This window comes from Pelophylax lessonae (genome assembly GCF_965119305.1).
Source record: "Pelophylax lessonae genome assembly, chromosome: 8".
Lineage (NCBI taxonomy): Eukaryota > Metazoa > Chordata > Amphibia > Anura > Ranidae > Pelophylax > Pelophylax lessonae.
Genome location: NC_138775.1, coordinates 35,020,427 through 35,045,474, shown reverse-complemented (window position 1 = coordinate 35,045,474; position 25,048 = coordinate 35,020,427). Strand labels below are relative to the sequence as shown.

At 46.2% G+C, this 25,048-nt stretch overlaps 1 protein-coding gene across 1 annotated transcript in view; it reads left to right on the top strand.

Annotated features, from left to right (window-relative positions):
* Window positions 1–25,048, top strand: part of LOC309562138 (tubulin tyrosine ligase 3-like) — a gene marked incomplete at its 3' end in the record, with an annotated part of 112,413 nt that overhangs the window by 39,469 nt on the left and 47,896 nt on the right. Inside the window, exon 5 of the mRNA XM_082266264.1 lies at window positions 586–756. Coding sequence (XP_082122390.1) covers window positions 586–756 — 171 coding nt within the window. The remainder of the gene's footprint in view (window positions 1–585; window positions 757–25,048) is intronic.

Here is a 25,048-nt window from a genome sequence, read left to right as displayed (position 1 = left end):
GCAGAGCTAGGGAACTGACCATGGTGTGCTCTCCTGCTTAGTGTGGGCAGTTTGTAAGAGGAAAGCAGAGGGACTGGCAGTAACAGCAGGGTTTTACATAAAGGATGCAATACAAAGTGAACAGGAGACTTTCTCATACAAGTAGATGGTACAGCAGCCACATATCAGGAATATGAAGTGTTGGGGTAACAAACGCTTTAATACCGCTGTAATGCTCACAAAAGGATTAGTAAGAAAAACATTAAAAAAGGGTAAAATGTTAATGGTTGTGCACATGAAAGGTAAAAGCATTGTATGGCCACTCCACCTCACCAGCATGCCGTTCCTAGGGTTGGGGGTCAGACATGGCGCAGTTCGTACTGACCCCTAATCTTCCCTTCGCTCGGCCACTAATCCTACATTATTCAGAATGTCCGGGATCTGATTGGGGGGTAATAATCCTATCTGGTGTATTCCAGGGAAGTGCTTTGCAGCATCGGTGACATTAGGAAATGCCTTTGATATGTGGGAGTAATTAGCGCTGGGAACATGGCATCCGATCAGATGGCTGCCGCTCGTTTAATGAGAACATTTTCTGGTTTCCAGGGATACGACATCAGCTTCCTGATCACAAACTTCCACACGGAGCAAATGTACAAACACAAGCTGGTCGACTTTGTCATTCATTTTATGGAGGAGATCGACAAGGAGATCAGCGAAATGAAGCTGTCAGTCAATGCCAGAGCTCGTATAGTAGCCGAGGAATTCCTAAAGAACGTAAGCAAGCTTCTTCTTTTTTTTATCCTAAAGTGTTACTAAACTCGCAACAGTAAAATCAGTCTGTATATGCAGTAAAGCATGCTGGTTATACTCACTGTGGAACCTAAGGGGTTAATCCTCTGCATTGTGTAAAAAGGCCGTTTGACCCTGTCGTCTCTGATCCTCCTCTTCTTCCACTGTCCCCAATCCATCTCCTGATGAGACAGAAGGATCAGGGGTCCTGCAGCCTTTTATGACAGTCAGAGGAGAATGAAAACTCCTCCTACAAGCTTTAACCAGACACTGATAGAAGTCACAAGACTGTTATATACTGCTGATGAGAAAAGGTATTTAGCAGTTTATAATTACTAAAATAATTGCATTTTCATGTTCTGTGTACTGTGGGAGACCAGATCTAGTGAATGCAGGCTCCTGGGGAGACCAGATATAGTGAATGCAGGCTCCTGGGGAGACCAGATATAGTGAATGCAGGCTCCTGGGGAGACCAGATATAGTGAATGCAGGCTCCTGGGGAGACCAGATATAGTGAATGCAGGCTCCTGGGGAGACCAGATATAGTGAATGCAGGCTCCTGGGGAGACCATATATAGTGAATGCAGGCTCCTGGGGAGACCAGATATAGTGAATGCAGGCTGCTGGGGAGAGCAGATATAGTGACTGCAGGCTCCTGGGGAGAGCAGATATAGTGAATGCAGGCTCCTGGGGAGACCAGATATAGTGAATGCAGGCTGCTGGGGAGAGCAGATATAGTGACTGCAGGCTCCTGGGGAGAGCAGATATAGTGAATGCAGGCTCCTGGGGAGACCAGATATAGTGAGTGCAGGCTCCTGGGGAGACCAGATATAGTGAATGCAGGCTCCTGGGGAGACCAGATATAGTGAATGCAGGCCCCTGGGGAGACCAGATATAGTGAATGCAGGCTCATGGGATTAGTAACACTTTAATGCATTCTCTGCATTAAGGTTAAAAACCTGTGTGCAGCTTCCCTCCCCTCTTATACTTCCTAAAGCCCCATCTCGATCCAGCGACGTGCTTGAGAGTAGCAGCTCTTGACTCTCTCCTTCCCATTAACTCTGACACCAGTGGGAGGCAATGGCTCTTGCTACTGTCTGTGAGGAGAGAGTGGGGGGCGGGGCGGGGCAGAGCGCATTATCCTGCCGCCGTCATATGACGTCTGGTCAGGATAATGCAACCACTTTCTCGCCATCAATCGCCTATAGGGCGGGCGGGAAGTGGTTAAAATTGAACACGCTCGTGGAATGGCGACAAAGTACAGCAGGTTTACAGGTTAAATGTTTTTATTAGAAAGAGAATTGCCAGCTGACAAAAAAAAATACCGGGGTTATGGCTGATGGCCTAGTTTTGACACTCTGCCCCCACTCTTCTCCGGCAGCTTTCTGGGACATCACAGGTCCCAGAAGGCTACAGGACCATTCACAAAATGCAGCGTGGGTTACGCAGGAGCAGTTGGAAGACGGCTGTGATGTAACAAGTTGACAGTCGGTTTGCTACACTAAAGATGCAGGCGCTGGGAACCCAGAGACTAGTGAAGAATTAATCCGGGTGAGGACAGCGCTGGATCCCTGGACAAGTAAATGTTCTTTTATTAACCACTTGCCGACCGCCGCCCGACTATATATACGGCGGCGGTCAGCCCCTCCCAAGCAAAGTGACGTACCAGTACGTCACTAGCCTGGGAGCGAATAGGGGGCAAGCGCGTGCCGCCGGAGGCACGCTCCCACCCCCACTCGTACCCGAAGTAGCCGGCGCGTGTGACCGGCGGACCCGATGTCCGCCGGTCACTCGCGATCATCGGGTACAGAGGGAGAAAGGCAGGCGGCTAATGTAAACAAAGCCGCCTGTCATTCTAACCTGTGTAAAAGCACTGATAACGGTCCTGCTATGTAGGACCGTTGATCTCTGCTGTTACACACACAGCCACATCCAATCACAGTTAGAAGCACGCCCCTAGGGACACACTTAACCCTCCCTCTCCAATAAAGTTAACCCCTTCCCTGCCAGTGTCATTTTTACAGTAACAGTGCATATTTATAGCACTGATTACTGTAGTATTGTCCCTGGTAACCCCAAAAATGTCAGTCAAGGGTCCGATCTGTCCGCCGCAATGTCGCAGTCCCGCAAAAAAAATCACAGATCGCCGCCATTACTCGTTAAAAAAAAAAACAATAAAAATGACAAAAATCTTTCCCTTAGTTAACGCAATAACTTTTGCACAAACCAATCAAAATATGCTTTTTGCGATTTTTTTTTTTTTTTTTTTTTTTTTTTTTTTTTTTTTTTTTTTTACCAAGCATATGTAGCAGAAAACAAATTGGCCTAAAATGTTAAAAAAAATGATTTTTACATTTTTTTGGGGGGGAATTTCATATAAAAAAAATGTGACAAATATTGTTATTTTTGCAAAATTGTCGCTCTTTTTTTGTTTATAGCGCATGATCAAAAAATCGCACAGGTGATCAAATACCACCAAAAGAAAGCTCTGTTTGTGGGGAAAAAAAGGACGTCAAATTAATTTGGGTACAGCGTCGCACGACCGCGCAATTGTCCGTTAAAGTCACGCAGTGCCGAATCGCAAAATACCCCCTGGTCAGGAAGGGGGTAAAATCTTACGGGGCTTAAGTGGTTAAAAATCAGCATCTACGGTATTTGTAGCTTAGCTTAGATGCTCTAGCTTTTAATCCTTTTTTTTTTTCGACTGAAGAATCTCTTTTTAATAGACTGATTCACACCAACACCCGTGATGAATGCACAGCCGCTGGTGTGTGCTGGAAAGACACCATTACCAATCCTGGCACATCACACTTATTTCATTAAGTTCTATTCATACAGCAGTGTTGGGATGCAGTGGTGTGAACTGACACCCTAGATAACACCTTATTTTTGTGTTGGGACTGCACTGGCTGCCCAGCATATTCCAATGCAAATGGTTTAAATGGGCCCTAATATTCTTAACCGTCACTAACTGGAACTGTTCTATAGGTAGGATTTCTGACTGCTCTTCCTGGTTAGTGACTATTTAAAACCAAAGGGTGCCCAAAACAGCCAGGCAACTAGCATTTTAATTTTGGGACTTGCAGCATCAGGTTTATAGAACTAATTTTCCATTGTTGCAGTATAGAGGACATTATAGCCTTTTTGTCTAACGACCTATTTTGTTTTATTTTTGCAGTTTTAATAACCGTGTCTGGACGGCGGATGTGACTCCCTCATTTTTGCTCCTGGATCTCTGCATCGCTGCCCCTCAGGGGCGGGGAAATAAAGGGCCGAGGGAGGGGGCTTGCATTTAGGTGCAGAGTAAAGGAAATCGGTGAATGTCTGTCAAACCTCAGGGGGAAAATGTACATGGCATTTACCTTCATTCCAAATTCCCCCACAGGATGGGACAGAATATTTTTATTGTTATTTTGAGAGAGAAAAAAAAATGTGCTTGTCTCAATCTGTAATCTTCCTTTTTTTATTTTTTAATATTGCTTTATTTTTTGTTTTTTCTTTATTGCAGTCTTTACAGAGAAGGTCATTAAAGTGATTTTCAGTAAGTGCCCACAGCTGGAACCTTCAGTCATATTGAAGGGGCTCCTCTCGAGTGCATTATCAGCTCTTGCTGCTTCCCCCCCCACAACCCCCCTCAGAGATTTTTTTTTTTTTTTTTATAAAAACTCGGCCAAGGATCAAACTCAAAATACACAGCCTGGTGCATGTATTATTGGCAGCGGGCTCATCTTCCTGCTCCTTGACAGGTCCATTAGCAAGAGCGCAACCGTTTTTACTTACAAGACTGCCAGAGGTACTGTATTTAAAGGTGTAAATTCTCTCAGCGGTCTCTACAGGGTGGCCTCCCTCCCAGCTCATTCAGAGGAGAGATCTCGGGACCGCTGTGCTGTCGCAGGTCAGAACACACTTTCATATTTCACTCCGGACATTTGCCAAATCATGCGGTTTGTCTCTGAAATAGTAATTGCAAATTTTCAGAGCTTTTTTTTGTTTTTGTTGTTCCCGCCCCCCCTACGTTATGAAAATTGGAAATCTGGAAAAAATATATATATCCTCTATATCTTCTGCTTTTTTTGCACTTAATGTAGATTTTTCTTATTCAAAAATAAAGCCTTTTTGTCCTGTCTCCTATTACTGCAAGTCTATTTAAAGGGACGCTCCTTTCAAAAGGTAAAAATTTGCCACAGGTTTTCATTTGTGCAGCATTAAACCTTGGGCACCGTGCAAACCAGCTGCAGGGATTCTAATAAATGATGTCCATAAATTGATAAAGAAGACAATGAGCACCTGAGTGAAGGTAGAAGCAACCTATGCGCTTGACCAGATACCAGATGTTTATAGATAAACAGTGAGTGTTGGATATAGAGTAATAAATATCTATATAGGGAATAGAGCGAATTAGCAGCCAATTCTGTATAGGGTCACCACATACATAAATAGATAAAAAGCATAAAAATCGGCACTCAATTGATCTCCAATAATAACTAGATAAGAGAACTCACTTATATAGTACACATCAATGATAATAAAAATACGTGGCATCAAAATAATAGTGATTTGATAAAGTGCATAGAGTGCCCAAAGTGTATAAAGATATAATAAATAGGTGAGAAAAGACTTCAATAAATATCAACAAAGAGCTATAGCCAAAAAGTCAAGCAAATGTCACTATATTAAAAATTGACTTTTTGGTTATAGCTCTTTGTTGATATTTATTGAAGTCTTTTCTCACCTATTTATTATATCTTTATACACTTTGGGCACTCTATGCACTTTAATTGAACAAGACTAGTACTCCAGCCCTATTGCAGCGAGAAATAGGGGCGTAGCAGAATACAAAAACATGTGCCGCATCCTAAAAATCTTAAATTTGGAAAAACAGAGAAAAAATTGACTTTCAAGGCACAATAAATAAAAGGGAAAACACTTTATTATTGATATAAAACCAGAAAAAACAGAAAAAGTTCTTCACACACCCCCTAGGGGGCGATAATGGTGGATCGAAATACACATGGTAAATGGAATGAACCTTGCCAATGAGGCATACACATGCAAACAACTATAAATTGCAAAAATTACAATGAGATCACATGTAGATAGGAACAAATTCATGTAGCCAGATGCGTCCTTACTTATCTACATGTGATCTCATTGTAATTTTTGCAATTTATAGTTGTTTGCATGTGTATGCCTCATTGGCAAGGTTCATTCCATTTACCATGTGTATTTTGATCCACCATTATCGCCCCCTAGGGGTTGTGTGAAGAACTTTTTCAGTTTTTTTCTGGTTTTATATCAATAATAAAGTGTATAAAGATATAATAAATAGGTGAGAAAAGACTTCAATAAATATCAACAAAGAGCTATAACCAAAAAGGCAATTTTTATATAGTGACATTTGCTTGACTTTTTGGCTATAGCTCTTTGTTGATATTTATTGAAGTCTTTTCTCACCTATTTATTATATCTTTATACACTTTGGGCACTCTATGCACTTTATCACATCACTATTATTTTGATGCCACGTATTTTTATTATCATTGATGTGTACTATATAAGTGAGTTCTCTTATCTAGTTATTATTGGGGATCAATTGAGTGCCGATTTTTATGCTTTTTATCTATTGAGCACCTGAGGATGTCCTTGTTTGCCCTTCTCTGTCTGCACTGGGGTCCTATTAGCTGAACGAGGGAGAGGAGAAACACTTGAATACTAGTCAGTACCAGTGTGCAAAGGTGTATAAAATAAATCATCTCTAACGTTGGGTGTCCTACTTCTGTCGATGCCGCTGCATTATGTAAAACTATTTGTTTCTTTTACATTTTAGAATGGAATGCCTCGAGATTGCATAACTTAAAGGGTGCCTTGACTGAAAGCAGGTTGAGAAACACTGGTCTAGATACAAGATTTGTGTGCATTCTTGGTGTATTTTTTCCTGTGTAGGAATCCAGTGGCTTTTTTTCTAAGAGGATAGGTGCAGGTAACCCCCCCCCCTTCTAAGTCACCCCTGGTCTCCGCCCCTTACCCACCTTTACACATGTCCCTTGCTACCACCCTCTAGCCACCTCCCAGTACTGCCACTTTTAGGAATACAGAACCGAGGACGTTTTTCGTGATTTGTATGGAATTTGTTAAATAGAAAAAGAAAAAGCGAAAAATACATACCTCCAGCAATAAAAGAACCACCACCAACAATAGATCCCCCCACCAAAGCATTAGATCCACTTCAGCAACAGTAAACCCCCAACAGCAAAAATATATCTCCTAGCAGCCAACATCAATAGACCCTTCAGTAGCCAGCAACAGTAGACCCCTCCCTCAGTGGTAGATCCCCCTAGCAACAATAGACGCCTACCTCAATGGTAGATCTTTCTAGCAACAATAGACCCCTACCTCAACAGCAGACCCCCCCCCCAGCAACAATGGATTCCCCCACCAGCAACAGCAGACCTTCCCAACTATAGACCCCTTCCAGCAACAATAGATCTCCCGGCAGGTAGTCAATAGACCCTCCTGCATATCCCAGCACCCCTTGCCACAACATACATACCATTAATGGTACAGGTGGCAAAACTGCGTTCCCCCGCTGAAAAAAAACTCACACTGCTGCTCTCTTTTCTAGTGTGGAGTGACTGGCCTCGTCTCCGCCCCCTTCTGTAGTTTTCTGCAGGCAGCCTGTGGAGCCCCTCCCACAGCTCTGCTCTCTGCACAGTTGGTTATTATACTGGATTTTATTTACCCCTACCTCAACGGTAGATTCCCCCAGCAACAATAGACCCCTACCTCAACAGTAGCTCCCCCCCCCCCCCCCAGCAACAGTGGATTCCCCTACCAGCAACAGCAGACCTTCCCAACTATAGACCCCTTCCAGCAACAATAGATCTCCCGGAAGGTAGTCAATAGACCCTCCTGCATATCCCAGCACCCCTTGCCACAACATACATACCATTTATGGTAGAGGTGGCAGAACTGCGTTCCCCCCGCTGAAAAAAAACTCACACTGCTGTTTTTTTTTCTAGTGTGGAGTGACTGGCCTCGTCTCCGCCCCCTCCTGTCGTTTTCTGCAGGCAGCCTGTAGAGCCCCTCCCACACCTCTGCTCTCTGCACAGTTGGTTATTATACTGGATTTATATAGCGCCATTCGCGCAGACAGTACAGTTACAATATAATTCAATGGGAATCATATATACAACACAGTGATGTCACTGTTATGGTTACAAGGTAATATCTGCAATGGCAAATTGTTTTACAAAGGCATAGTACACAAGCCATATGTTCCAATTTTCATCCTGGCGTATGTCCAGTGCTGCTGGTATCTGAAATTTACTGGCTCTGAAATTGATCCCAGATGTATACCAGGAGAATGCTACGCTGAATATAAATCTTTGTAAACCTTTCAGGCAATACAGAGCACACTGTATGCTAAAGAGGGGCTGTCACCCATTTTAAAAAGTTAAATTATGCATGTGAGAAGAAGAGCCTCTTCTGTGAGCCTTCCTATTAATGGTTTCACTTACTTACTAAGAGCTTGGCTTTGGGGTTTAGTCCAGATGCCCCCCTCCCCAATCAGTTCACAGACAGGGCACAAGTGACCTAAATTGCTATGAAATCCAGCCTTCAGTGATATACTTGTAGCATCCTCCTAGGTAGGTGCTAGTTAGGGAGCATAGTTTGCTCTGCCTGCTTATCAGGGGAGCAGCAGGTAAACTATAGTTTGCTACATCTCCTTATCAAGGGAGCCTGATCAGTAGTTAGGCCTGTTGAATGTGTCCATGTGTGAATCACTTAGTCTGAGGGAGTGTCCCCACTTTGTCCAATAGGGGAGCCTGTTGGACAGTGGAGGAAACCCAGCCAGTGACACACAGGCTTTGTAACTGTCCCAGAGGGTTGGCACAGAGTGTAGTGCATTCTGGGATACCTTATAAAAGCCAGGGGCACATGTGACAGGGTGTCTTTGGGCGGGTAGCCAGGTCCCAGGAGGAGGGAGGGTGACTGCTGTCTCTCCTCCTGTCTGTATGGAAAGTGGTCACAGGCGGTTGGCCTAGTGAGCCTGAGGTGTGGTGCTGAGCCAGGAGGTCTAGTGGATGCTGACAAGCGGAGTTGAAGGCAGAGAAACCTTGGGAAAAACAGTGTCCGCGAGTACTGGGAAGCTTGCCAGGGGTCTGCCCAGGAAGGGGACCACTCCAGGGAGAGTCAGCGGACAGGAGCTAGCACACACAGCAAGTGAGAAAGGGGGTACCAAGTTAGACCCTGAAGAGTAACCTAAACAGGAGTCCATATTCTTTATCTTCACTTCAGTGGCAAGGTGAAGCAGCGGCCTTGCCGCACACTACAGTTAGCTGTCCTCAGGATTGTGCATAGTTCAAGTTGGAGTATCCCACTCATCCCTTCTCCCATCCCAGTTCTAAATAAAACACAAAAAAACAACATTCCCTGGACTGTTCATTGTCTGAGCCAAGGACTTTTTTTTTTTAAATCAGAAAACATCTTTATTGAGAGAAATTCACAGCACCATCGTAAAACAGCAATATACGGTACAAGCATAAAAACATAAAAGCACCAGTACCTCCCAAAATTGCTTACAGAACAAATACAACACAACCCCTTTAGAGCAGACAACCCCCAACAACCGTGCCTGAAACAGTATCAGTATTATTACAGTCCTCCAATCCACCCCCAGAGCATCAAGCGATCTTCCCCCGGCAGTCCCAACCCATAGTTACACATTTAAGATAACAAACGGTCCAGGATGAGGTCAGTAGGGGCCATTCCCGGGCAATTCAACCAGGCACCCCAGACTTTATAGAGAATTTTTGTGGAGATCCCCTGTGTTGGTAAATAACCTTTTCCATTCTGAGAGTGCCCCCTACCTGTTCTAACCACATCCGATAAGTCGGTGGCTCAGGCGCAGTCCATAGTTGCAATATTAGTAAGCGAGCCTGGAACAGGGCGCGGGAGGCCGCCTCACGCAGATATCTGTCTTCCACATGTTGGTCCAAAATGCCTAGAAGGCAATGTTTAGGATCCCCAGGAATATCTGTTCCCAGGGTACTATTAATAGCAGAGCGCACCTCAGTCCAGTATCTGTGCAGCTTTGGACAGCGCCACATCCAGTGAATCAAGTCACCCACCTCCCTTCGGGAACGACCACGCATGTCGTCGTCACGGACACCCATCGAATACAGTTTCAGAGGAGCATGGTGGCTGAGCCAAGGACTTTAACCACTTCAATACCGGCCCATAGTAAATTGACGTCCTGAGTTTAAAGCTAAATACCGGTGTTATGGCAGCAGATAGCTGCCATAACCCTGGTATTTTTTTAAACTGCAGGCGATGGGCTTTCCGATAAGGGTGGTCCCAGCGGCGGATTCGCCGCGAGATCACCCTCCGGGATGGCGGAAGGGGTGCCCCCTCCCGCCGCGTCCCGTTCCTTTTCCCCGCTAACCGGACCCGCCGGCAGCGGGGAAAACGATCGGGTCCCGGATCCTCACAGACAGGATGTCGAGTGAGGGCAAGCTTGCCCTCACTCGACTCTATTGTCTTGGAGGACCGGAGCGACGGCAAACATCGTTGCCGAGCAACCGGCTTAAAGGTCCCTTTTTTTTTTTCCTTTCCATCTTTATTAGTGTACTTGTGAGATCTGAGGACTTTTTGACCCCAGATCTCACAAAAAAGAGGTCCTGTCATGCCTATTTCTATTACAAGGAATGTAATAGAATATTACATTCCTTGTATTAGAAATAAAAATGATCAATTTTTTTTTTTTTTAAAACGGTGTAAAAATAAAAAATAATAAATAAAATAAATAGTAAAAAAAAAAAAAAAAATAAAGCATCCTGTCCCCGTTAGCTCGCGTGCAGAAGCGAACGCACACGGAAACCCCGCCCACATATGTAAACGGTGTTCAAACCACACATGTGAGGTATCGCCGCGATCGTTAGAGCGAGAGCAATAATTTGAGCCCTAGACCTCCTCTGTAACTCTAAGATGGCAACCTGTAGAAATTTTTAAAGTGTCGCCTATGGGGATTTTGAAGTACCAAAGTTCGTCGCCATTCCGTGAGCGTGCGCAATTTTGAAGCATGACATGTTGGGTATCTATTTACTCGGCGTAACATTATCTTTCACATTATGGAAAAAAATTGGGCTAACTTTACTGGATTCTTATTTTTTAATTCAAAAATTGATTTTTTTCCAAAAAAATTGCGTTTGGAAGACCGCTGCGCAAATACAGTGTGATAAAAAATATTACAATAATCTCCATTTTATTCTCTAGGGTCTCTGCTAAAAAAAAATATATAATGTTTGGGGAATCTAAGTAGTTTTCTAGCAAAAACAACTGATTTTAACTTATAAACACCAAATGTCAAAAATAGGCCTAGTAGGCAAGTGGTTAAATGCTATTTGTCTGCTATCAGTTGCTAATGCTAACCCAGGGGACCCAAGAAAGTGTAATTCTCAGCAGCCCTCTAGGGGGCAGTGCTACATACTGAAACCAATGAAATCACACAGACAGTGTAGGAGCCTTTTAAAAAGTCAAAGCAATTTGAACAGTTTCATTGCTGCAAATGGGATGCGACTTGTCATGTGACTTTGAACAGTCAAGTCGCAGGGGTGTAAACCAGGGCTTACAAGAAAAGTCAAGATTTGCATGTAATTTTAGCTGCTCAAATTTCTGGATCTACTTACCCTATTGACCTCTAAATTTCAGACTGTAACCTCTGCCTATGCAGTTTTATTTTTAATCATACCAAACATAGGAAAGGCTTATTTTTAGCAACATGTTAATGATTTGCCACGCTGTTTGGCAAAAATTATATGGACACCTCTTCAAATTTATTGAGTTCAAGGTCTTTACAGTGAAGCTATTAAAGTGATTGTAAAGTCTCGTTTTTGTTCCTATAAAAATAACAAACATGTTATATTTACCTGCTCTGTTGCATTGGATTTGTAGCACAGATTCTCCTCTTCCCGGGTCCCTCCCTCCTATTCAGTGCCCCCAGAGTAAGCAGCCGAGCCGAGTCCTAATCTGGCCCTGCCCCATCTCTTTCCTGATTGGCTAACTGACTGTGATTGACAGCAGTGGCAGCCAATGGTGCTTCTACTGTGTCTCAGGCAATCAGGAGGACAGAGAGGGACCTCAGGTAAGTGTGAGGGGGGTTGCTGCACACAGAAGGTTTTTTTATCCTAATGCATAGAATGCATTAAGATTAAAAAAAAAAACCTGACTTTACAGCTCCTTTAACCACTTAAGCCCCGGAAGATTTTACCCCCTTCCTGACCAGGGGTTTTTTTGCGATTTTTTTTTTTTTTTTTACTGCGTGACTTTAACAGACAATTGCGCGGTCGTGCGACGCTGTACCTAAACGAATTGCATGTCCTTTTTTTCCCCACAAACAGAGCTTTCTTTTGGTGGTATTTGATCACCTGTGCGATTTTTTGATCATGCGCTATAAACAAAAAAAGAGCGTAAATTTTGCAAAAATAACAATATTTTTCACTTTTTTTTTATATGAAATTCCCCCCCAAAAAAAATGTAAAAATCAAAATTTTTTAACATTTTCGGCCAATTTGTTTTATGCTACATATGTTTGGTAAAAAAAATCGCAAAAAGCGTATTTTGATTGGTTTTCGCAAAAGTTATCGCGTTTACTAACAAATTGAAAGATTTTTGGTGTTTTTTTTTTTAACGAGTAATGGCGGCGATCTGCGATTTTTTTTTGCGGTACTGCGACATTGCGGCGGACAGATCGGACCCTTGACTGACATTTTTGACACTTGGGGGTACCAGTGACATTACTGCAGTAATCAGTGCTATATATATGCACTGTTACTGCAAAAATGACACTGGCAGGGAAGGGGTTAACTGTATTGGACAGGGAGGGGTTAAGTGTGTCCTAGGGGCGTGATTCTAACTGTAGTGGGACATGGCTACTAGTGTAAAAACAGAGATCAACGGTTCTACATAGTAGAACCGTCTGATCTCCATTTTTACACAGGGAGAATGACAGGCGGCTTGTTTACATAAGCCGATCCGCCTTTCTCCCGCTCTACCGACGATCGTAGTGTGACCGGCGGACATCGGGTCCGCCGGTCACACGCCCGCACTTCTCCGTGAACGAGCCGAGGCGGGCGCGCGTTCGCCCGCTATTGGCTCAAAACCCGGTGACAGGCGAGCGACGTAGACCTACGTCACTCTGCCTGGCCGGGGCTGACTGCCGCAGTAAATATACTGTGCGCAGTCGGCAACTGGTTAATACTTCAGCACACAAAGACATTGTGGACCATTCCAGCCTCATGGCAACACTTTGGAGAAGGTCCCTTTCTCTTCCAGCTTGGCTGTGTCCCTGTACACAAAGCCCAGCTCCATAAAGACATGGTTGGATGAGTTTGGTGTTGGGAAACTTGAGTGGCCTCAACCCTTTGGGAATACATTTGGTATTGGAACGTAGATTGTAGGCCAGGTCTTTTCACCTAACATCAGTACCTGACCTCAGAAATGTTGTTTTGATTGAATAAACACAAATGACTTGTTTTAGCTGCAAAGACTGGGGGAAATTAAATCCATAATAAAGTGGAAGTCTAGTTAAAATGTATAAATTTGCCCTTTATTTCATAGAAAAAAAATAAACTTTCATATTCTACACTAATTGAATTGCCAAATGTCTGATTAGAAGCAACCGTCTAATGCAGACTTTCAGCAACCTTCCTATCTGTCACCCACAATGGTTGCCCTGTGAAGGCCAATGTAGCTGCTCACAGGCATTTCCTAGTACTGTTGTCAGTGTCCATTTGAAAAGTCCTGCCCGGCATAGCCTAGGACTGCACAACCCAGCCCGGCAAAGCCTAAAGCCTCGTACACACGCAACTAATTTCCGCCGACCGGTCGTCCATCTTTTGTCCAGAGTGGTGTTTTGTTGGTTGGAATGTGCCAAGACTGCACACGAATTTTGTCGTCCGACAGAATTCTACTTCAGAAGTGATGTCATGTGTTGGGTTGCTTTCTTTGTGTTCTTTCTTCTCTGAGCATGCCCAGTCTTGCTCATAAGATTTTTCCCTGTCGAAATCTGTACTGACTGCACAAAAATAGGACGTGGCTAAAATTTTATAGCCTGCACACCAGAATTTTTTCGGCCGAAAAGTCGGAGTCGGTTGTCGGAAGCATCATACTAACAAGCCGAAAATCGGCAGATCGGTCGTTGGACGAAAATTTCCGGCCGAATTTCGACTCGTGTGTACGGGGCTTCAGACTGCACAACCCAGCCCGGCATAGCCTAGGACTGCACAACCCAGCCCGGCATAGCCTAGGACTGCACAACCCAGCCCGGCATAGCCTAGGACTGCACAACCCAGCCCGGCAAAGCCTCTAGGACTGCACAACCCAGCCCGGCATAGCCTCGGACTGCACAACCCAGCCTGGCAAAGCCTAGGACTTCACAACCCAGCCCGGCATAGCCTAGGACTGCACAACACAGCTCGGCATAGCCTAGGACTGCACAACCCAGCGCGGCATAGCCTAGGACTGCACAACCCAGCCCGGCAAAGCCTCTAGGACTTCACAACCCAGCCCGGCATAGCCTAGGACTGCACAACCCAGCCTGGCAAAGCCTAGGACTTCACAACCCAGCCCGGCATAGCCTAGGACTGCATAACCCAGCCTGGCATAGCTTAGGACTGCACAGCCCGGCATAGCCTAGGACTGCACAAGTCAGCCCGGCATAGCCTAGGACTGCACAACCCAGCCCGGCATAGCCTAGGACTGCACAACCCAGCCCAACCCAACCCAACCCTGCCTTGCTCCACCCCATCTGTGACGTCACATTCTTTTCATAAATGGGGACGCACATGCATACTCATTCATGAGAGAGCTCCAAGGGGGAAACCTATAAGGCAGCCCAGGGTGGCAGCACTTATACCGTGTCTTTGCAGCAGCGTTGTCACATTAGGACAGCAGCTGTGTTGGAGCTAGAGCGGACCTCTCAGGCTCCTTTTTTTTTTTTTTTTTGTTAAGGTCATGATACCATTAAATCATCAAATGAACTCAAATTAGAGCACCACATTCTGCACAATGGGCAGGCTGGTTGTACTGAAGGCGATCTATCAAACAACTTCAGTACAACCAGCCTGTCAGGGTTTTTTCACAATAACTGCCAGCAGCTATAGCTGTCAGAATACAATAGCACAGCGGAAACGCAATCGGTATCGATGGGGGAATCAAAATTTCTCTTACGTCCTCCGACAGTCGCCGCCTCTTCATATTCGTCACATATGGGGTATTAGACTTTGCTCCGAAGGAGTAGCTAGGCAACAGAATATGTTAACAATAAAGCTTTTAACATATCCCACCCTCAAGGGGTGGTCCCCTCAGTCAATACCCTCCTACTTCCTGCAACCATATCTCAGTTTTAATGTCTAGCTTGTCAGGAGTGGCTGGCTCTCTCTGTGCTGGGACTTTCTGTCCCAGACTCTTTCTTCTTTTTACAATTTTGTTTGAGTTTTCTCTCTACCTTTACTTAGCTGTTATTTTGTCAGCGTTAGTTAGTTCTTCGGATGAAGAGGATCATGCGGACTGGGTCTCGGGCTGATCCCCCTGGTCGCAGGTCGTGGGTCAGTGGCTTCCCAGTCTGCCATCGAGCGTTCAGCCAGGTAACGCTCCTGGCACAGTGAACGACCCATCCCTGTTCGGTGCAGGGATGATTGGTGAGGTGGCTACCTCACTGGACGCGGTGCGGTTTCTTAACCCCCATTGTGTGCGTCTTGAATGCGACTCTCCCTGCCTCATGTGCAGCGGCTTGTTCGCCTGTGCGGGTCCCCCACGCCATGTGAGGTAAGTGTATTTATGTGGGGACCTGTCTGTCTGGGGGGGTGTCAGTCTGGGACTGTGTAACCTGCCTCTATTCACACTGCTTGTCTCCCTATCTCTCGGCTGCATGCTGTGGGCTGCAAGGGGGGGGGGGGGAGCTGTATGACACTGTGTGTGTCAGACTGGTCAGTGTGAGAAGCTGTGTGCTGTGGGGCATGTTTTTTTGGCATGTTTGGGCATATACAGCGATCGCTGCGGCGATCTGACATGTATTCTGATTTTGGAATGTAATGTGTGTTTTAATGCACTGTGGAGCGGCGGTTTCGGCGCCAAACGACGCCATTTTGCCTACACTCGCTCCGGCCGCATGTTTTACATGCATGGCGGCCATTTTCTTGTAGCCTCCATAGGCTTACATAGAGCGCCCTGGCAGCATCACTTCCTCTTTCCAGGAACACCGATCGAGGCAGCAGCAGCGGCGAGGGTCTCCTCAGGTTTTATCCTTCTGTTCTTGCTATCCATTGCCTGTGTTCAGTTTGCATATTCCCTGTGGGGGTCTTACTGTGCTTGAGTGTGGTGCGGTGGGCTGCGCTTGCCGCGCTTGCTTAAAAGGGGCAGTTAACCCTTTGTTGTCTGGCATTACAGGGGCAATGGATTCTCAGGAGGGCAAATTTCCTACAGCATTGGTGGAAAGCCAGGGGACCGCTGTTTCCCCCCCAGGGGGGGATTTAGCCACTATTGTGGCTGGCCTTGCTGCTCAGGTGCAGATGCTGGTGGCTGCTCAATCTACTAAAAGGCCCAGAGTTGCTCTTTCCTCTGATTCTGAGGGTGAAGGTGATGGGGCTGTTATGGCGGGGGCCTCCTTATCGGGGTCCCGCTCCTCTCTTGATCTAGTGGGGTCTGAGGTGGAGGCTGAAGTTGAGGGGGTTGATAATTCTCCCCCTGGCTCGCCTGAAGAGCTTGCAATCATGGATGAGTTGATTGCTTCCATTAAGCAAACGCTGCGTTTGCAGGACGAAGTGTGTCCCCCCGCTGCCTTGGCGGCTTATGGGACGCAGAGAAAACGCAGGACGCCGCAGGTTTTTCCCTGCAATGATGATTTTCAGCGCGCTGTTAAGGATCAATGGCGCAATCTGCGCAAACCTTTTGCGGTACCAAGTAGATTCAAGCTGCGTTATCCTTTTTCGCCTTCCACTGATGAAAGGTGGTGTGTGCCTCCCCCAGTGGATCACGCAATTGCGGTTTTGAACAAAGCCACTGCGATTCCTGCAGAGGATTCCCCTGTGTTCCGTGATGCCACGGATAGGAGACTGGAGTCTCTTGCCCGTCATACTTATTCTGTTACGGGTTCTATGCTTAAGGCTCTGTTTGCTTCTCTCATGGCGGCCCAGGCGATCGCAAGTTGGACGCAGATGCTTAGGCGCGTCCTAGTGGCCGACTCGGCCTCGCCGGCGACCCTGGATATGGTGGATCAAATCCACCAGGGTGTCATGTATCTGTGTGATGCGGACCTGGACCTGGTTCCGTTGGCTGCATGTGTGCACAGCGTGGCGGTGTTGTCTCGCCGCCTGATTTGGTTAAAATGTTGGTCGGTGGACCAATCTTCACGTAAGACCTTGGCCAATCTACCTTATGATGGGTCTCGCCTTTTTGGGGAGTCCCTGGATGTGTTGATTAAGGGGATCACCGGGGGTAAGAGCACTCTCTTGCCCCATTTCCCCAAGGCTAAGGGGGCTTCTGGGAAGAAGCATGCTAATTTTCGGCCCCCTCAGGGGTCCTTTCGTGCCTTTCGGCCGCACTACAAGGGCAAACCGTTCAAAGGTCAAGGCTCTCAGAAGAAGCCCTGGTCTGGTAAACAGAAGTCCGGCCAATCCGGATCTGCAGCCCATAACAGTTCGGCCTGAAGGGGCGCCCTCACCCAGTTTTGGGGTGGGGGGACGCTTGCTCGGTTTTCTTCAGCCCTGGTTGGCCCGTGTGCGGGACAGATGGGTTCAGGAAATCGTTCGATCTGGTTACAAGATCGAGTTTCTCTCTCGGCCGGAGAGCAGATTTTTTCCCTCAAATCTTCAACTGTCTCCAGAGCGCTTGCGGGACCTGCACCTGGCGGTGCGGGACCTGAGGGCTCAGGGAGTGGTGGTTCCGGTGCCTCATCGGGACAGGTTTCGGGGGTTTTATTCCAATCTGTTCACCGTGCCCAGAAAGGAGGGCAAGGTTCGTCCAATTCTGGACTTGAAGGCTCTGAACCGCTCTGTGCGGGTTCGCAAGTTCCGCATGGAATCCCTGCGGTCGGTGGTGGCTGCCCTGGTTCCGGGGGAATTCATGGCCTCCATCGATTTGAAGGATGCGTATCTTCACATCCCCATTTTCGAGGGTCACCAGAGATACCTTCGATTTGCCATTGCGGAGGATCACTACCAGTTCGTGGCGTTGCCCTTTGGTCTCGCCTCGGCTCCGCGGGTCTTCACCAAGGTGCTTGCACCGGTTCTGGCATTATTGAGGGCCCAGGGCGTTTCTGTCCTGGGGTATCTGGACGACATTCTGGTTCGGTCTGCGACCAGCCAGGGTCTGGAGAAGGACCTGTCTGTCACGATGCAAACTCTGCAGGAGTTTGGTTGGACGATAAATTTTCCAAAGTCGACACTGAGTCCGTCGGTTCGCCTTCCCTATCTGGGAATGATTCTGGACTCGGTGCAGGCGAAGGTCTTCCTGCCGGAAGACAAACTCAGGACTCTCCAGGAGGAAGTCAGGTCCCTCAGGGACGTTCCGCACTCGTCTCTGCGGACGTGTATGAGATGTCTGGGATTGATGGTCTCGGCCTTCGAGGCGATTCCATTCGCCCAGTTTCACACGCGGGGTCTCCAAGCGGAGATCCTGTCCAGGTGGGACGGGCGACCTCAATCTCTGGATCTTCAAATCTCGTTGAGTCATCGCACCAGAGAAAACCTTCTGTGGTGGCTCCAGTCACCGTTGGTGTCCGGGGGCAAGTAGTTTCGTCCGATCTCGTGGACGATAATCACCACGGATGCCAGCCTGTCGGGCTGGGGTGGAGTTCTGGGCGTTCTGTCCGCCCAGGGGACTTGGTCGGAGGGGGAGTCTTCCCTTCCGATCAACATTCTGGAACTGCGTGCGATAAGTCTCTGTCTTCATCGCTGGACGGACCGGCTGCAGGGCTGCCCGGTTCGGGTGCAGACGGACAATGCCACGGCGGTGGCCTACATCAACCACCAAGGGGGCACCAGGAGTGCCCGAGCGGCTCGAGAAGTGGCCGACATTCTGTCTTGGGCCGAGACTCATGTCCCGGCGATAACGGCGGTTCACATTCCGGGGGTGGAGAACTGGCAGGCGGACTATCTGAGTCGCCAGACCCTGGATCAGGGGGAATGGTCTCTCCACCCGGCTGTCTTCCAGATGTTGTGCGCGAAGTGGGGTCTTCCAGATGTGGACCTGTTCGCGTCTCGTCTCAACAACAAGGTGAGAAGGTTCGTGGCAAGGACGCGCGACCCTCGGGCAGACGCGTCGGACGCGTTAGTGGCCCCGTGGCATCAGTACAGGCTGATGTACGCGTTTCCACCGATTCAGTTGCTGTCCAGGTTCCTTCGCAGGTTACACTCGGAACGCAGCACGGTGATTCTTGTGGCACCGGACTGGCCTCGCCGGTCCTGGTACGCAGACCTCGTGAATCTGGCGGTCGACGCCCCGTGGCGTCTGCCTCTTCGAGACGATCTACTGTCTCAAGGACCGATATACCATCCTGCTTTACAGTCGCTGGCTTTGACGGCCTGGCTGTTGAAACCGAGGTCCTGAAGGAGAGGGGTCTCTCTCCAGAGGTCGTTCATACTTTAATCAACGCAAGGAAGTCTTCCTCGGGGAAGGTTTATTACCGTACTTGGAAGGCCTATTTTGCCTGGTGTGAGTCCAGGGGGTTTTCACCCCGCACGTACTCGGTTTCCCGTGTGCTGTCTTTCCTTCAAACGGGTGTTGATCAGCGTTTGGCGCTGGCTACGATAAAGGGTCAGGTGTCTGCACTGGCCGTTCTGTTTCAACGTCCCGTGGCTTCCAACTCCTTGGTTGGCACCTTTGTTCAGGGTGTGCGGCATCTGGTCCCCCCTAGGCGGGATCCTCTGCCCCCTTGGGACTTGAATCTCGTTCTATCTGTGTTACAACGTGCTCCTTTTGAACAGATCAGGGAGATCTCGTTGTCTATGTTGTCCAAAAAGGTCGCCTTTTTGGTGGCGATCACTTCGGCTCGCAGAGTGTCGGAGCTGGCGGCTTTGTCCTGCAAGTCTCCGTACCTGGTTATTCATTTGGATAAGGTGGTCTTGCGACCTAATCCTTCGTTTCTTCCGAAACGAGTTTCGGAATTCCATCTTAATGAGGATATTGTCTTGCCTTCGTTGTGCGCGAAGCCTAAACATCCAAAGGAGGTGAGATTGCATTCTCTGGATGTTGTTCGGGCGATAAGGGTTTACCTTAAATCGACTGAGTCTTTTCGAAAGACGGACTCCTTGTTTGTTCTTCCAGAGGGTCCTCGGAAGGGCATGGCGGCTTCGGCCTCTACCATCGCCAAATGGATCAGGCAGACCATTGAACAGGCCTATGCTTTGCAGGGGAAGGTTCCCCCTGTGCCTGTGAAGGCGCACTCTACTAGATCTCTGAGTACGTCTTGGGCCTGTCGTCATGGGGCTTCTGTAGCCCAGGTGTGTAAGGCGGCGACTTGGTCGACCGTGCACACTTTCACAAAATTCTACAAAGTAGATGTTCAGGCATCGGCGGATGCTTCCTTTGGCCGCAAGGTTCTTAGTGCGGCTGTTCCCTAGGGTCCCTTGTTGGGGACTCCTGGCTGTTGGGATAAGTTTTGTATCCCCTGGTTTTTTTGTCTTTTCCTGGGTTGTTGCTCCTGTTGAGCACTTGTTTTTTGCTGTTGCCCAGCTGGTTTCCTTCCTTTGGTAAGGTTCCTTTCTTTGTTGCGGAGACTGCGTTGCCTTTCGGCGCGGATGCGTTTCCCACCCCTCATGTTTGCACTGCTTTGGGACGTCCCTATATGTGACGAATATGAAGAGGCGGCGACTGTCGGAGGACGTAAGAGAAAACGGAATTTTTGTAAAATCTTACCTGTAAAATTCCTTTCTCTGAGTCCTCCGACAGTCGCCGCCCCCGCCCCTCTTTTGGGGTTTGGTTGTATACTCTACTGCTATTCCACTAAAACTGAGATATGGTTGCAGGAAGTAGGAGGGTATTGACTGAGGGGACCACCCCTTGAGGGTGGGATATGTTAAAAGCTTTATTGTTAACATATTCTGTTGCCTAGCTACTCCTTCGGAGCAAAGTCTAATACCCCATATGTGACGAATATGAAGAGGCGGCGACTGTCGGAGGACTCAGAGAAAGGAATTTTACAGGTAAGATTTTACAAAAATTCCGTTATTTTCTTTCAACGGTTGCATAATCTATTGCCAGCTTTAAGATGCTCTTTTATACCCAATCATGTTACGGGCCTGTTGCAAAATGTTCTTCCAGTTGTTCCTTGTTATTGCCACTTACTTTGCCAGCTTTTTGCTGACCTGTCCCAATGTTTTTAAGATATGTTATCCTTAATTTCAAAATCACACATTTATTTTAATAAAATGGTACATTTTCTTAGTTTAATCATTTGATATGTTTTCTATTGTGAATAAAATATGGGTTTATGGGATTTGCAAATCATTGCATTCTGTTTTATGTAGATTTTAGACAGCGTTCCAACTTTTTTAAAATTGGGGTTGTATAGTTTATATTTTTGGTTGGAACTGCCCTAACGTGCTATACTGAGCATAATAAGATAATGATCCCAACAAACCATAACATTACCCTGATGGGAGCACCACTAAGAAAATGTTTATATACAATTCATATTAAAAAAATATATACATATATTGTCGTGCAAAATATATTACTATGCCATTACTAGGCCAGTGGCTATAGCAGTGGAATGGCTAACACGGAAACCAGCAGGATGAGCGCACATGCCCTTGGCGGGTGATGGGGACTCAACTGAGGCACGGAGTCTAAGCACTAAGCCAAATTTGCCAGAGCTCCATCTGATGGTGGAGAAGGATTGGATTGTCTCCAATCTATTTTTTTTTACCTGCAGCTTTCATTAAAAAAATTGTCTGGTGATGCTGCTATGAAGGTCCTGGCCCAGGCACCAACTGTTACCCAAATTGTGCTCCCCTGGTCAATATTACAAGGGGCCAAGCAGACACACATTGGGCAAATTTTGTCCACAGTTGTCATTATAAGGAAGCCGGGCAACATCGGCCAGTTCATTAGAAACCTACTGGCATTCAGCCCATGTGTATGCAAGCCGGTTCAACAGAAGTTGAGCATTATTTCTGGGTTGTGCAGTGGCCCCCTGATGATGCCCATGTGCTTTGTCATTGGGGGAGGCAGCTGCAAAAACCCTGAATAAATGTCCAGCTTCCCTGACGTTCTGATGCATGCACTGTAGAGCAGTGTGTCTCAACTCCGGTCCTCAGGGCACACTAACAGGCCAGGTTTGCAAGAAAACTGAAATACATCACAGGTGATATCATTTGCTGCTCAGTGATTGCAGTTTTCTAGTCTGCATCTCCCCAAGGTAATACTTAAAATCTGGCCTGTTAGTGTGCTTGAGTTGAGAAACACTGCTATAGAATAACCCGTGGCCACCTGGGATTGTGATGTGGGTATCCCAGGGGGCTGTGGGCACTGTGCAAGTCATTCTAGCCTAGGCCAAGTGAGGGGAGAGGTCCCCCCCAAAAAATATATTTTTGCCGCATAAAACCTTTAAAGAAAAATAAGATTCTGTTGAGCTGGGATCACACTAAGCTGTGCTCTAAAATGTGATCTGCAGTAGATCACTTTTCAAAGTGCGGCTAAGCAGCCACCGTCAGGCTTTCAGGGAGTGATCCTGTTTTTTTTTTTCCGAGCGGCAGTTTATTATGAGGCCAATGTGCCGCAAACATGAGTCAGCCAGGTGTTTGGCTTGCGGTTGCGGCGTAACCCCATTGCCTTGCATGGCTGAGTTTGACAGGCAGTGCTGCCCAACAACTGGGCATGCCGCATTACATTTGCAGTGACCCAGGCGCATGGCATGTGAAATCCAATGTGAAGAATGTCTGGCTGGCCGCACTTCCATAAAATCCCCTTTATTGATGCAGAAAATAATGGAGACAATCCTCAATGTACAAATGAGGGATATAGCATACAGCTAAACTCACTCATCCATGTCTTTATGGACCTTGCTTGGTGCACTGGTCCAAATTATTTGGTGGAGGGGGGATTTTGGTGTGGGGTTGTTTTTCAGGGGTTGGGCCCCCTGTAGGTGTGTCTATACAAGGTTTTGTGAATGTTTTCTAACAAAATCATCTGCCTAGCTTACTCCTGTGGATAAGACCAATACCCAGTAGTGAAGACTGTATGAGTGGGCGGCGACTGTCAGAGGACGTAAGAGAAAACAACCCCACACCATAATCCACTTTGTGCACTGGTCCAAATCATTTGGTGGAGGGGAGATTATGGTGTGGGGTTTGGCCCCTTAGTTCCAGTGAAGGGAACTCTTAAGGCGTCAGCATACCAAGACATTTTGGACAATTTCATCCTCCCAACTTTGTGGGAACAGTTTGGGGATGGCCCTCTTCCTGTTCCAACATGACTGCGCACCAGTGCTCAAAGCAAGGTCCATAAAGACATGGATGAGCGAGTTTGGGGTGGAGGAACTTGACTGACCTGCACAGAGTCCTGACTTCAACCCGATAGAAGACCTCTGGGATGCATTAGAGCGGAGACTGCAGTCCAGGCCTTCTCAATCAACATCAGTGATCATTTAACAATCATTAAAACTCATTTTCGAAAAAGGAACACTTGGCTGTGAGAGCAAGCGATCGTGCCATCATGTAATGACCAATAAATCGTTCAATGGACACAAATGAATCAGTTTTTTGTTTGTTTTTTTCCCATACACCTAGTACAAACAGTTAGGGCGAGAAACACATTAACCTTTCAATTTATCGTTCATTCTGCAGAAAATTTCCATACTTGTCACAACCGAATACTGATTCATGCCCTATAACTGGCCGAAAAACGAAAGAACTGTCCAAATAGCTGATTTATTTGTATAGTGTATGGCCAGCATGAGACTGAGATGCCATTAAAGTTTGTGTGTGTAAAGGCAGGCGTCCCAATACTTTTGGTAATATAGTGTATACGGCCTTGGTACTTTATCCCCAGTGTTTCCGTACACGGTGTAGATAGCGTTTCGCTTCAACCCTTCTCACTTTTTATTCATCAATAATACAGGACTTCTCTCTAATCACTTTTAAAAGCTTGTTGAGGCGGCGCCGTGCTGTACACCGGGGTTAGAATGAGTTTACAGGTTGTTATGACACACAAGCTGTCAATCAGGCCTGCACAGATGGATTACAGGGGAAGCCATCATGTGCTGCAGGAATAGGATTGTGTTGCCCTGTTGCCCTGGAGACGGCTGCCTGGTGACAGCAAACAGAAGGGGCGGTGCTTCCCTGGGAGGCCTGGCTGTGATGGACAGGGCAAATGGGACGTGGGCTCTGCAGGGCAGTGTAGGGACTCTCCTATACCTGAGTACCTGGGACAAGCCGCCATCAGAGGGACAGTCCACCAAGCACGGTCCCTGTCCATCCCTGCTAGCCCATGCTGGGTAAGAACTCATTATACACTCTGACTTTCCTCTACAGATTGTCACCTACAGCAGCTGTTATAGAGGATTAAAGACTGAGGAATGACATGCATTGCAAATAATATAGATATTCACGTACATTGTGCGATTATCTCTATTATAATATATATAATATAATAGATATTCACGTATAATGTGCGATTATCTCAATTATAGTATATATAATATAATATATATATATATATATATATATATTCACGTATAATGTGCGATTTATCTCAATTATAATATATATATATTCATGTATAATGTGCGATTATTTCAATTATAATATATATGATATAATATATATATTCACATATAATGTGCGATTAACTCAATTATAATATATATGATATAATATAAAATATATTATTTATATTCACGTATAATATGCGATTATCTCAATTATAATATATATAATATATATATATATTCATGTATAATATGCGATTATCTCAATTATAATATATATAATAAATAATATATATATATTCATGTATAATGTGCGATTATTTCAATTATAATATATATGATATAATATAATATATACTAAATATATTCACATATAATGTGCGATTATCTCAATTATAATATATATGATATAATATAAAATATATTATTTATATTCACGTATAATATGCGATTATCTCAATTATACATGTAAAAATGCAATGATCTCAGGAAATATCCATGCCTCCAAAATACATTTCGTACCTTAATATGTAACTCATTATAACTGATCTTTGCAACAGTTTTTAATCC